At 39.3% G+C, this 14,155-nt stretch overlaps 1 protein-coding gene across 8 annotated transcripts in view; it reads right to left on the reverse strand.

Annotated features, from left to right (window-relative positions):
• NPAS3 (neuronal PAS domain protein 3) overlaps window positions 1–14,155 on the reverse strand; it is a 597,848-nt gene that overhangs the window by 53,787 nt on the left and 529,906 nt on the right. For all 8 annotated transcript variants that reach the window (XM_033061911.2, XM_033061908.2, XM_033061913.2 and 5 more), the window contains one exon: window positions 244–362. In XM_033061911.2, the coding sequence (XP_032917802.1) occupies window positions 244–362 (119 nt within the window). The remainder of the gene's footprint in view (window positions 1–243; window positions 363–14,155) is intronic.

Here is a 14,155-nt window from a genome sequence, read left to right on the forward strand (position 1 = left end):
GCTCTTTTGAAGGCTATCATGCTGTTATTATCAACATTTATCATAATAATGATGAATTTAATGGGAGTGCAGTACAAAAGCCAAACCTCAGGCTGGAAATACGTATTAATGATTCTTTAACAAAAGGAATGACACATATGCAAATGTGAAATAGCTCCTCTCTCTGTCTATTAAGGTCTTCCTGGAACATGAATGAACATAATTTGCAGATGTCAATATTTCATGCTACAGTGCAACCCTTACCTTGTATCCTGATGATTTGATGTGCACTCCTCGCTTGGTCAGTGTAGATTTCATTCGGATGAAAAAAGAGCGCTCCAGAGTGTTGTCAGTGGTTAGCAAACTGGGGTTTGTAGATTCCACTAGGGAATAGAAAAAATACATATACACATAATTTAGATTTTTTACATCCCCTCTAAGCTATTTTTCAGGTGCAATCCTTGAACTCACTAAAAATAAATGACTGATGGATGCTAAGAGTGTTGTAATCAATTTACCTCATTTAGAAAATGTTTATTTAGCAAAAAAGAAATTACAAAAATATACATATACAGTAAATTCACGAATACAAGCCGCACTGAGTATAAGCCGCATCTCTGGGTGTTGGCAAACATTTCGGTTTTTGTCCATAGATAAGCCGCACCCGAATATAAGCCGCTTTGTCGTTCGCAGCGAGGACCTGCGTGCAATTAGTAACAGAGCCACGGCAGGGCGGGGTTTACTGGCTGAGCTAAGGCTGTGCAGGCTCGGCCCGCTAGGGGCCGCTGACAGGGCCAGATGGCCCAGCCCGGTGCTGCCGCTCGGGGCCAGCCGCCGCTGCCCCTGGGCTCGGTCACCCCGGGTCAGCGCTGCCCTGCGGTGGCAGGCAGGGACGGAGCTTGCCCTGCTCCTACGGCAGCGGCGGCGGACGGGGACGGAGCTTTCCCGCGCCCGTGGCGCCGGCGGCGGGCAGGGACGGAGTTTCCCCGCTCCTGCCGCGGCGGCGGCGGGCGGGGACAAAGCACCCTGTCGGCTCCCTGAGCCGCGGCAATGGCTGCGCGGGGCTCCCGTCGGCTCCCCGGGCCACAGCAATGGCGGCGCGCGCTTCCCCCCCCCTCCCCGGGCCACAGCAATGGCGGCGCGCGCTTCCCCCCCCTCCCTGGGCCGCAGCAATGGGTGCGCGGGGCTCCCGTCGGCTCCCCGGGCCGCAGCAATGGCGGCGCGCGCTTCCCCCCCCCCTCCCCGGGCCACGGCAATGGCTGCGCGGGGCTCCCGTCGGCTCCCCGGGCCACAGCAATGGCTTCCGCGGGGCTCCCGTCGGCTCCCCGAGCCGCAGCAATGGCGGCGCCGGCTTCCCCCCCCCTCCCCGAGCCGCAGCAATGGCGGCGCCGGCTTCCCCCCCCCTCCCCGGGCCGCGGCAATGGCGGCGCGGGCTTCCCCCCCCCTCTCCTCCCCGGGCCGCGGCAATGGCGGCGCCGGGCCCCCCCCCCCGTCTCTCCCCTGGGCTGTGGCAGAGGAGGAAAGAGAGCTCTCCCGCCTCTCTCCCCGCCCCCCGTGCTGCCTGCAGGGAGCCAGGCTCCACCCGCGGTGCAACAGAGTAGCGATTTGTAACAATCGCAAAATGCCGACTTTGCAGCTGCTCGGCTCAGCACTCTGGCAGGCACTTCTGAGGTTGTATTAGCCGCTCCTGATTATTAGCCGCATTTCCGGTTTAGGAGCAAAATCTTAGTCAAATTGGTGCGGCTTGTATTCGTGAAATTACTGTACTCAGTATGTCTCATTTCCAGGTTATTTTTCCCATAGAATTTCTAACAGAGATTAGTCTCATTAACTCTTTCTTGCCCAATTTAGTTATGACTAGTGTTGGAGGGTATGTTGCTAGAGTGTATGACATTGTTTTCAAAACAGTTTGTCAGTATTTTGTAAAAGGCAAAGTCTCACTTAGGTAGCAATTCTTCCTGAAATAGGCTGATAATTCTGCAGATTTTTATTTCCTAGTTTCACCTCAGCTGCAGTGATACCTGAGTTACTGCTGGATTGTGTGCCTTGGTTTCCACATTACTGAGGTGAAATTAGGGCCTTTATTATCAATAAAGCATTAACAACCTGAAGGCAAGAATTCTCAAGTAAATGACACATATTATTATTATTGTCATCATATCATCCGTTATTGGTGATTGATTAGTCATTAATGAAATACCTTTCTACTCCAACTGAAGGGATATTACTTGCTCACAGCTAAGCATAGCTCTCACCTGCACTTCTCCCTCCCTTAACTGCAACCACTTAAAGACTCTTAGTATAAACCATGATAAAGCAGCTTCAGCATTGAGCTATTCTTTATACAATCTATGATTCCTATTTTTTAGCCCTGATGATCAACATATCCCCAAAATACTGTTAATGGGAAAATGCTGGAGCATCTTACAATAAACAGGCATTATTGGGGATAAAAGAAATTTCAATTTCAGTGAGGAATTTACAAGGAATAAAAATAGTATTCTGAAACTGTGTTTCTATTGTTTGGGAGAACCATACAAACTTCTAGTAGAAAGTGTTTAAGTATTTAAAATGCATTTGTCATGCAGCCAACAAAAAAGCAAAAACTTGTTTGTGAGCTAAGGATTATATTGAATTGTCCTTGATTTAATGTGGTCAACTTTTCTTATGTTTGTGACATTTCACCTCTATTGTGATAACTGACAACAGTGCCCCTTTCTTTAGTGTGTCTCTTAAGATTTTTTTGTTTTAGAGAGCATGAATTCGATGTCATTTTAAATGTACAGCTCTTTATCACTCGAGGGAAAAGCAGAGCCATGTTATATTTAGTACTTTCATTTCTTCTGATTAAATATGAATTACTATGAAATTTTTCTCATCATCTAACACACCATAATACGCCAACAGCTTTTTAATACACTGTATAAGCACAAACTTCTGCTCTAAGAGTTTAATTTGCCCCTCTAATCCAATCACATCAACCTTATTTCTCTTATCAGAGATTCCCATTTTGAATTAAATGAGCTCATTAGTTTTAATCAAAAGCAGAGAGATCAAAACTTAAACGTAAATGCTTTAGATCAGAACTGTCAGTCAGCCGTGCAGTTCTATTTTACTAAAACACAAGATCAGAGACCCTTAGAACCAATTTTTTCTCGTAAGGGATGCCAAGAGCTTGAAGATGCTATATCCCTTTTTTTTTTTTCTCCCAAGGACAGATTATACATTTAAGGTTAGACTTAATTTAGAGTATTTTTTTTCATCCTGGTGGAAATGGGAAAGTATGCCATTCTGCTGTTGTCGCTTTCACATTTATTGGTGCAGGTCCTTGGAGACCTGAACAAATGTGAAGCCATCACAATCCATGCAACAAACCCATCCTCAAAAAATTCAGTTCTGTTCAGCAATACCACATAAGAAATAAAACCCTGAAGGGAGAGATGTTTCAGGGTGTGGGACAGTGGAACCCTGAAAGAGCAGCCAAAGTCACCCGGATAGCAGCACTACTGGTAAGATGAGGATCATAATTAATTATTATTTTTATTGTAGAGTACAGAGCAGTAGTTATAGAGTACATTAAGAAACCACAGCATGGGTGCTTCCTGCTGTGTGAAGAAATGCTAAAATCAGCTTAACAAGTGTAGTTGTTGTAGTCCAGCACATTATGCTCTAGCACAGGCAGTAAGTACAATATGTCCTCCTGTGTTCTAACGGTAATTACCTAAACATACAGAAGTAATGTTAATTAAACACACAATATCTTATGCTCAAAAAAAGATCAGGCTGTACCATTCCCAAAAAATGGAAATTAAAATTTCTCTTTCATACACAGTTAAATGAAAGAAAAGATAACAACTGACATACAGTAAAGTGTACTTGGCATTGACATTTTTTGGGCTCATTTAAACATCTATGATAAGATTAACATCATTTTGCTGTTATTATACTATCTACAAACCTATACATCTCTGTAAGTGAATGTTATAAAATGCACATATTTTATCCAGCAGACTGGAACAGTGTCATATAAATATGATTTTTGAAGTGTTTGATTTTCTTTAACAAAAAGTATCTGAGAGTGCATGCGTGAGATGGGATTAGTTACCTAAAAGTCCAGAACAGCTTATGAACAGCATTTTGAACTTCTCTCAAGAGAGAACCATTAGGGCTGATAGTACAAATCTGCATTCAGAGTTGCACCCACCTACGGCAGATACTGTAACAATGCTGATAGTGGTTATGCATGCAGGATTTTAAAAATAGCACGTGTACAGAACAGATCCACTGATGTCAGTGAGATTTGGACAGGACTATATGGAATTATGAGTTCTCAGGAGTTGGTTTTAAATGCCTATCACTGAACTTTTTCAAATGTTTTTCAATTATGTCAAAGCAGACTTGAAATCTGAGGAATATCAGAATGAAACTCTAGCAATTTGATTTTTGAAAAACTTTATAGTCTAAAATATTTTTTAAAAGCCTGAAATAAACAAGGTTCACTTGGTTTGATACTGTAGAAACAAAAGGGATCTTTTTACACTGAAAAATAAGGCTTCCTGCTTGAATTTACTGAGTTTGAACCTACTGTTGAGTTATAAACTTCTGAAACTGTGAGTTTAGAATGCTAATTATGTGATAAAAGTCAATGCTTACTGCATGTGAATTAAAGTATTTTACACTGTCAGACTTAGAAGTATAAAAAAGAAGTCTGGGTTGTCTTTGCAAAGCAGGTAATTGTGTACTCTGCTGGGAAAGCACTTGCCTTTGTGTGCTCTTAAACACCTTCAGCAGATACTACTAAAGGAATAAACCTCTTCTCTTCACTCTCAAAGCTGATAATGCAGGATGAGATTTCTAGACATAAGGAATGCATTTTCCATTTCAAAGGGAATGAAGCTGCAATCCACTGTACCCATACAGAAGTGACACAAATGCTAAAAAGCTTAAGTAAGAGCCACAGAGGCAAATGGGAAGATATTCTGAAACAGCACCCAATTCACAAAACTATTTTGTTACCTTCTGAATTTACTGAGATTAGTTTGCTGAGATGAGCTCTGTTGGTCAGAGCATGGTGCTAGTAATGCCAAGGCTGTGGGTTTGATCCCTGTATGGGCCATGCATTAAGGAGTTGGACTCAATGATCCGTGTGGGTCCCTTCCAATTCAGAATATCCTGTGATTCTGTGAACTTCTGTGATTCTAAGCATTTCTTTTTTTAAACAGACCCTGCATCTCTGATTCTTCAATGGGCTTTGCTTTGGGAATAATCTTGGCCCCAGACCCAGTCATGCATCATTTAACTTCACATGATGCAAGAGTTCTGATTCTTCTGATGGTACACAAACATGTCCATACCTGGAGGACTGATGGCTCTAATCCTGTAGGGGTCTGCAGAGGTACTGTACACCTGTGTGAAGTCTGACAACTTTAATGCTATTCAGCAAACAATGTAAACCAGTGCAAATAATTCTCTAACACACCAATAGCACAAGTACTGTCCCTGTGAGTGAATCACAAGCACATTCACATTCAGATAAACAATTTGTCCCCAAGGAAAAAATGAAGTTCCACATTTGATTTATGCCTTAAATAAAAAAAGCAGCCACAGTAGGCTGAATAATGAAACCCCAACTTTTGGTTTTTTTTTTTCTTGACATGCATTAAAAATAATTGAGAGGAGAAAAATGCATTTTTGCATGCCAAACAGAGAAAAGATAGGCTTCTCATTCTGAGGAAGACAGGAAGTTGTAGAGGGAAAATGAAACACCAACAAGGAATTTGATGAGATGGGTGGAAAAAATATTTTTGGATTTTGTAGTATTTTGGGAAGCTTTCACCTGGCTTTCATTTCACTTCCTTGAAAACATATGTCCATACATTTTTAAAAGGACACTCTCAAACACCAACTATAAAGACAGCTCTTAAAAGAGAAACAAAAAAGAGAACATACAAAACGGTAAGAAAAAGGGAGCTCTTTTCCTGTTATCTTCTAGACTTGCAAACCTCTCCTCACATTTTCTTAAAATCTTATAAATCTTTGGGCAATAGAAATCTATAATTTTCTGTTGGACTAGAACGCAGTTTTTAAATGTTTCTATTTCTTCTGTGCAGTTTATTTTCTGTAATCAGGCATTAAAAGACTAAGAAAATTTAACCTTGAGTACTTAATTGCCTTTAATAGGAAAAGTGACTCCCAAAAAAATCACTATTTACCAAGATCATTCTCTCTCAGTATCTTACAGAACAAATATGATCATTTTATAGCCTAAAATATAGATTTTCACAACTACTAACCCAACCAATAAGATTCAAAAGCTACAAGCTAAGACAATTTATTTCCGGTAAGTGCAAGTTACTATACTTAGCAATTGTGCAAATGAATGTTTTTAAGTGAAGGATGATTGCAGGGTGAACATAGGCAAGTACTGGAAGCTAAAATTTGTTCTACAAACTTCTGAAGATTCCTGGACTACTTGGATGAACCATTTTGACTTATTTATGGACACTGGCAGCCTGCCTGGAGACCAGCTGAAGAACACAGTGCCACCAAATTCTATAGGTGCTCTCTTGGTCTCACCAGTGTGCTGAGCATCCTGTGAAATCAAGGACTATATGAACTATCTGTTTAACATTGTGGGTGGTAGAGGCTCATTCATTCTTCCAAAGCAATACTGTTTCTAAAAGGAGGAAGAATATTTGCGCTGTAAGCTGTCCCAGTTATAAACAGGAACTTGAATTCCTGAATAACCAGATTTGGATCTGAAGTTCATGGTACTTGTAGGTGTCTGGGTAAAACTAACAAAATTACTGTTTTGCTATTTACTGAAAAACTGAAGAAGTCAAGAATTGGACTCAGATTTTAGGTGACTTTGTTCCATTCTTTCCTTTATATAGGGGGAATAATACTGGACTCTGGATAAGGCATCACTCAAAAGGAAGAGATTTAAGGCAACTCTTTCAAAAGAAATGGAAAGAAAGATGACTTCTTATAAAGAATTTATATCTAGGTAATGTTTTCAGACAAGATAATAAACTGTTCTTTTTTGTCACCCTGCCTTCACGATGAAGACAATTCACTTTTCATGACCTATAGGCCTATTAGAAATTCAAAGGCATATAAACTTTAAATGCTATCAGATTTCTGTTGAAAGCCACATCTTTTAATCGTTTTTTATTAGTTGTTTTTTTTCCCCTACTCTTATCTCTCCAAATTTTCTGGATCCAATGACTGATGGTATGGCCTAGGTTGTCGTATGTAAAATCCATAATTTTTTTGCAAACATTGAAGAATTAGATGTAATTCAATGCTTTTTTTTGACATTGCTTTTTGATATTTAACATTGTAATGCAGATTTGACATTGAAGTATTACATGTAATATATTTATTTCATTTCTTTCCCAATTTTTAAAGAATATGCTATATATATTTACATCTAGAGGTATGACTTTTTATAATCACTGTAATCACTGGGCTATGGCCCACAGGTAATGCTGCACTCTGTTAAGCCTTAGATGTTTGAAACTGGGAGTAGAAGAGATTAACTCCGGTATATCCAAGTTTAGTTAATGTGATAAAAATCCATGCCTTCAGGAAAAAGACAACTCAGTGAAGTAGCAGTGAATTTGGTTACAATAGCCAAGAAAGTGCAAGAACATGTTTGATATCTGATCTACATGCATATTGTAGTTTGGGTACAAAAATGGCTGGATCTGCTGAGGAATAAGCCATACTTTGGAAAGTTATTCTGTAGCATTACATAGAATGAGCTTATCCTGTTTGCTTTTTAATTTGACTATACCCATGTACTGACTATACTTATGTAGGCAAAACTGAAGTAAAAACTCATTGGAGGCATTTCCAAGTATTATCAGAGGCCTTTTTGAATGTTCCATTACCCTTGCAGAACCAAAGTACATAATCTGAACTACCCTTATTGGACTAACAATCACAGAATCATAGAATCATAAAATGATTTGGGTTGAAAGGGACCCTAAAGACTGCCTAGTTCCCAGCCCCTTGCCATGGGCAGGGATACCTTCCACTACCCAGGCTGCTCAGAGCCCATCCAATACGGTCTGGAACACTTCCCAGGGATGGGGTATTCACAACTTCTTGGGCAAACAGTGTTCACCTTTCTCATAGTAAATATAAACCAAATCTCCGTCAGTTTATGACCACACCCCCTTGTCCTGTCACTACATGCCCTTGTAAAAACTCCCTCTCCAGCTTTCTTGTAGCTCTCTTTAGCTAATGGAAGTCTGTTCTATGTTCTCCCCATAGCCTTCTCTTCTTCAGACTGAACAATTGAATTCTCTCAGCCTTTCCTAGGTGAGAGGTGTTCTATCCCTCTAATCATCTTGTGGTCCTCCTCTGAACTGTCTCCCATATAGGTCTCTGTGCTGGGACCCCAGAGCTGGATGCAGCACTGCAGGTGGGGTCTCATGAGAGCAGAGTAGAGGGGCAGAGTCCCTTCCCTCACTCTGCTGGCCACACTGCTTTGGATGCAGCCCAGGACAGGCTCAAGTAATACTTTATTTGATACCTCAAAGCTTTCCTTCTTGTGTGTCTCCTTCTATTTATTCTTCTTCCAGTCTAGAAATGTCTTATCAGGCTATAATTTCCAACATATGCAATTTACTTCCCATGTAAACTTTAGGTATCTGATAAAATAACGAGTGAGTTAAGAACCAGAACAGACCTATAAATAAAGTATGGCCAGAATGAAACTATGAATAAGATTTTTGTTACTCTATAACATTGCAAGACAGATTTTATAACAAATTGTAATATTTCAATGATCTATGAAAAACACAGAACATTTTTGTTTGTTTGAAAACAACATAATAAAGATTTGTTATTAACAGAACTAATCATGATAGGAAACCTTAACTCTGAAAAGCTTTGAAAATGTTGCAGTCTACTGGGTTTCAATCCATTATCTAAACGCTCACAAATGTAGACATACTCATCCAGCTCCTGAAGAGCTGCTGTGGTCTTGTGAGTGAGTGGTACGTAAACCATCCTTCATATGAAGTTCAATCTTCCCTCTACACTTTTACATTTAATTTGTTTTAAACAATGGAATAAACAATCTGACCCAACCTGTTGACTTGTTTCATATGAGGTCAGCAACACTCTGACATTTTCAAGGCTCTGTGAAAGTCCCAAAGAAAATTAACCCAGTGATATAATTTCCTCACTGTTTACTTTCTTTGCAGCAGTTCTAATAAAGTTTGAAACAGGACACACCCAATGGATGGAAGAGGTCCTGATATTAGGAGAGTGTAGTATCATAAACAAGAGTATATCTCTCCTCTGTTAAGGAATGTTTTTGGAAAAAAACCAACTGAATAATGAGTAAACAACAAAGGAGAAAAAAAAATACACTGACTACTTTTGAGGGTAAAAACTTCACTGAATTCCCCAAGGGCTTTATGGTCCTGTGAGGAATAGAGGACTAGATGTTTAATATCCTTTGAGATGTGGCTGGTTTTCCACAACTTAAATGATCATTATCCTTACTGAGCAGCTTCTTATAAACAATTTTGAGCATTTTGTTTCAGCACAAAACTGCCATTAAATGCTGATGTTGTTCTTCCTCTCTTGTGCTAGAAGAACTGAGGCTATTTTTTCTTTCTTGCTAGTTTTCTGCTCTTGCCTAGTAACTTGTGAATCATTAACTGACACTACAGAGCATAGCTGTGAAAATAACTGTGGTTTAGAGCTGCCAATAATGGCCCACTAAAGTTCCTTCCCAGCACATGGCATAAAAACACCTCCAACAAACATTAAAAAGTCCCTTCTGATGTTGCTTAACATTGCCAGCCTGCTTGGGCTTAAAAAGCACAATAAAGAGGTTGCTTTCCAGATTTTCATATGCCAAATGGGAGGTGCTTTTTGGTGAAGCTTTTCCCTGAGGGAAAGGAGAGCAGCTGAGTTACCTCACGCTGCAAAGTCGATGTTTGGATGATCCCACTCTAGGGAAGCATACACAAGTGCCACTGTCAAACTGCTGCTAGTGGATGTGTCTGTACTCAGCAACTAAGCAGTAGGAAAGTTCAAGAGAAAAAAAGAAGCATCATAAAGATACTCTTTGGGAGCACATGACATCCAGCAAAAGCCATTATGCAGCAGCCTGAGTATGCCAAGGAACAACAGTATGAATACAAAAAGTGAGTGTTTGAAGTCTTAGTGGAATTCCCTGAAAATATAGCCACTTGAGGAATCTATTTCTTCAGAAAATACCTTTTGTGCTGTTGGGATATTTGGGGGATTCTATTTTCAATACCTGTTTTCTGGATCTAGTGGAGCAATGCTTTTATCATGACTATAAAATGGTTATGAGCCAATTCCTCATATGAAACAGTCAGTAACAGTGGGGCTTTTTTATGACAAACATGATGTCAGACAAAGGGCATCAGGACTTAGTCTTTGTACTACAATACAAAATAACAATACATAAACACCTTTGTGAAAGCAGCTTGAAACCCCATGTTTTCTATTAAAAAGTCATGTTCAATCTTCACTGTTGATAGAACAGAATAGCTAACACAGAGAACACTGTATATCAGAAAGGTCAATAGTTATTATGAGCTACAAATATATTTTTTTCCATCCTTCAGGCTGTTTAGCGCATATCACAGCATGAGCAGCTGTCTTCTTTAATGCTTTTAAAATTAGAATCCCAAAGAGGAAGAAAAAATTACATTTGCAATGATTGCTCTTTGCTTTTGTAAGTTTACTTTAATACACTATTTTATATACATGAATCTTCCATGCAGCCTAACCAAGGGGCACTTACTGGTTGCTAGTATCTACTGGATTGTTACATCAATGCTTATAGAAAAATGCTTATCCTGACAAAAAAAATCACTTTGCACAAATTGTGCAACCTTGTTGAATAACCTGTCTAGAAAAGTACGTAGCTACTGGGCATATGTTTAAACCAGGCAAGTGCACATGTGCAAAGACAGACTGATTGACTAATGGCGAACAGTTACTGGCTCAGCAGCAATAAACAGAGGGGGCCACCTGACCTACCATGTTCTCTTCACACACTGAAAAGGGGAAAAAAACAAGGGTGGTACGACTGTGGCACCATTTGACCTCTTATATTTTTCAAACACGGCAAGTATCTGGGTTCATCTTTGCTAACGGTGAACAACTAAACACTGCAAAGAAGTTTCCATTCTCTTCTTTGGATTTCAGTCACATTGGCTCTATCAAACTGTTTCACTTTCCAAGTTTCAACTTTATCTGAATGCATACTGGTGTGTCAAATGCAAATAAGTACTCTACAAATATTTTGAAGCATGGAAGGCAAGAAATAATTTTCTTTATTTAAAAAAAATTACCTAATTTAGAATGGTTCAATGGTAAGAACTCAAGCAAGCTGGATTTACACACCATATGTTGTCAAGGAAAACTATGTGTAATTGTCTAGAAGAATGTTTTCATCATATATTTAACGTTTTGTTTATAGATAACTTTATCACTGGACAGTCAGTGGCAATAGGTATGGTGCTAAATGCCATGTCATGGCTTCAGCATGATATAATTCAGAATATAGTCAAGTGACTCTTTTTCATACAAAAAATGTAAGAAAATGTATTTTTTACATACTCAGAATGTACTTTTCCCTGCCAAACCCAGGTTTAACTAACACCTATTTTTCAATGAAAAGAATAATGGACAAAATGAACAAATATAGCCTTTCTCATACTTTGACGAAGAAGTGGTACTTTAAAAATCCCATAAATATAACAATTACTTAAACATGAAAATATTATGTCCTCAACACTGTGCATCCATCTGTATTTCAGAATGCTGTTAACATTTCCATCATCACAAGATTCTCTGTACAATTGTCCCTTCTCATCTGTCACACTGACACTCCATGACCCAGTCCAGGATAAGATCAATCAGACAGGCTGCTAATCCTGCAGCTTCTGAGGGTTTTGCTAGCACAGCTGGGACAGTGGGTAGCTGATGCTGTTGGGATGGACTGCTCAGCTGGGACTGCTTTCAGAAGCAGCTCTCACCTCTAACACTCACGTTCCTGGCTGAAGAAAGGGTAAGAGACCCAACTGCCCAGATTTCTCTATAGCTTTGTCCATTATTAGAACTGCTGCCTTGCTCCTGTTACAGAATTTTCTCCTCAGGGCAGCATATTCAATTAAAATATGGCAACAATATTCCTAAGGTACACCAAGAGAGTTCTTACAGGTAAGTAAGCACTTATAGATTTCTTTGCTTATGCAGAATTTATAAAAAAGCTGAAAGTAATGACAAGTGCTATGTCATTGAAATTCAAAAAGAGTTGAGAACAAGTATCTCCAAAAATGACAGACTTGAGGCTGCTGAAGAAAAAACCCCTAGGGGTAGTTTCTGTGAGCTGCAAGCCATGCATTATTCTTAGAAAATTATTAATTCAAATTATTTAGCAAAAACAAATGTCAAGTGGACTGGACATCTTACTTTTACTATATTTTCTGCCTTTATCTATTTATTTTGCACTGTGGAATTAAGAAGGTTTTTGACAGACGTAATCAGAACCTGTCATATACCATGGGAAACAGCATGTTAAAAAATCAGCCCACACTGCAGATATTTTGGCATATTTATCACAAGGCTTGAATAGTAAACACTTAATAGGTAGAATTCTGGGGTATTTTTTGGCTTTATTTGAACAATGGGAACAATGACTTTTTTCCCCATAATGCCCCTTCAATTCAATCATTGAACAAAACAAGGCCAGACCCAGGATAACAGGAATAAGGTGATCAATAAAAATTCTTCCCTTTTTTAGTATTCCATTTTTCTTCCTTCAGTGTTTTCCAGCTGAGTAAATTGGAGAATGAGCTTTTAGGCATTGGCAGAACGTGGAAGAACAGGTGAAGTTTCCATGGTACAGTATTTTCTGAGTTTTTCTGAGTTAAAATTTTTCTGCATTGTATCTTCACAATCCTGGAGCTTGAACTGTTTCTTTTTTCTCCAAGTCTGAAGATCACCCCATGGATTAGTAAATGATTGAGGATTGTCTCTTAAAAGACTCTTTAAAAAACTGTCAGAATCAACCCGAGACAAAGATTTATTATGAACTATTTAAAGGGCTTAATATATGTATCCCCAAAGAGCCCTTGGAGCAAACTAGAAAGGAAGAATGGAAATCTCAAAGAATGGGAAAAATCTCCAATGCCCCACTTTCTTCACACCATGATTACTGTTTACTCAAAGGATAAAATGCCTAACCTGTCACATGCAGTCTTCAGATGCTATATTATTGCTGATGTACAGTAAAAAACCCAAAACAATGAGCCTCGACAGTAATGTGCCTAAGAAAGGCAGCTGTAATTTGCTTTCTCACCTGTCCACTAACACACTAATGTGGATACATCTTGTAGAAAATGCTGATCTCCTGACCCAGAAAGCAATCAAACAACTGCCAGAGTGTTTGCTGTCACACAAACTGTGACCATTACCTTAATTATACGTTACCACATAACAAACCTTCCCTAATGAGCAACTCTTCTCCCACCCGTGTGCCAGCTAACCCTTCTGTCCTTGAAGAGCATCACTGCAGATGATTTCAATTTGAAATTTGAAAAGCATATTCACATGCAGCACTTCCAATGGATAAAGATGTGTACAGGGAATTATAAAGAAATGCACAATATATAATGGGTAAACTTTAAGTGAAGCCGGATATGACCTTTGACTATATGTTAATATATAAATGTATCTACCTTTGCATATTATTTTATGTTTAGGGAAGTACCTAAACTACTTCCATAATGATATGTTTCACTTTGTGCCTAAGCCCAGGAAAGGTATATGAGTCACGGCTCACACAAATGCATGTTTTCACTCTGTGGTACCAAGTTTCAGCAGGTTATATTTTCACTTCAGTTCACAGTTTTTATATTCTTTCTTTCCTTGTATTTTCAGGTGTTAGGACATTCCCATTCTACTTACAGAACACCATATCCTCATGCGAAAATAAAAGCTTCTCTCTCAGAAATAATCTGTGTTCTACCTCAGATGCAGTACTGGAAGAAGTGGGAAAGAGTGAGGGACAGGAATCTGGTTTTGGTCTATCTGGATTATTCATCTCTCTTCTTATGGGATAGTTCCAACATTTTAGCCCTTCATGCTAAATGCATATCTAACCTAAATA

This window comes from Catharus ustulatus, chromosome 6 (genome assembly GCF_009819885.2).
Source record: "Catharus ustulatus isolate bCatUst1 chromosome 6, bCatUst1.pri.v2, whole genome shotgun sequence".
Lineage (NCBI taxonomy): Eukaryota > Metazoa > Chordata > Aves > Passeriformes > Turdidae > Catharus > Catharus ustulatus.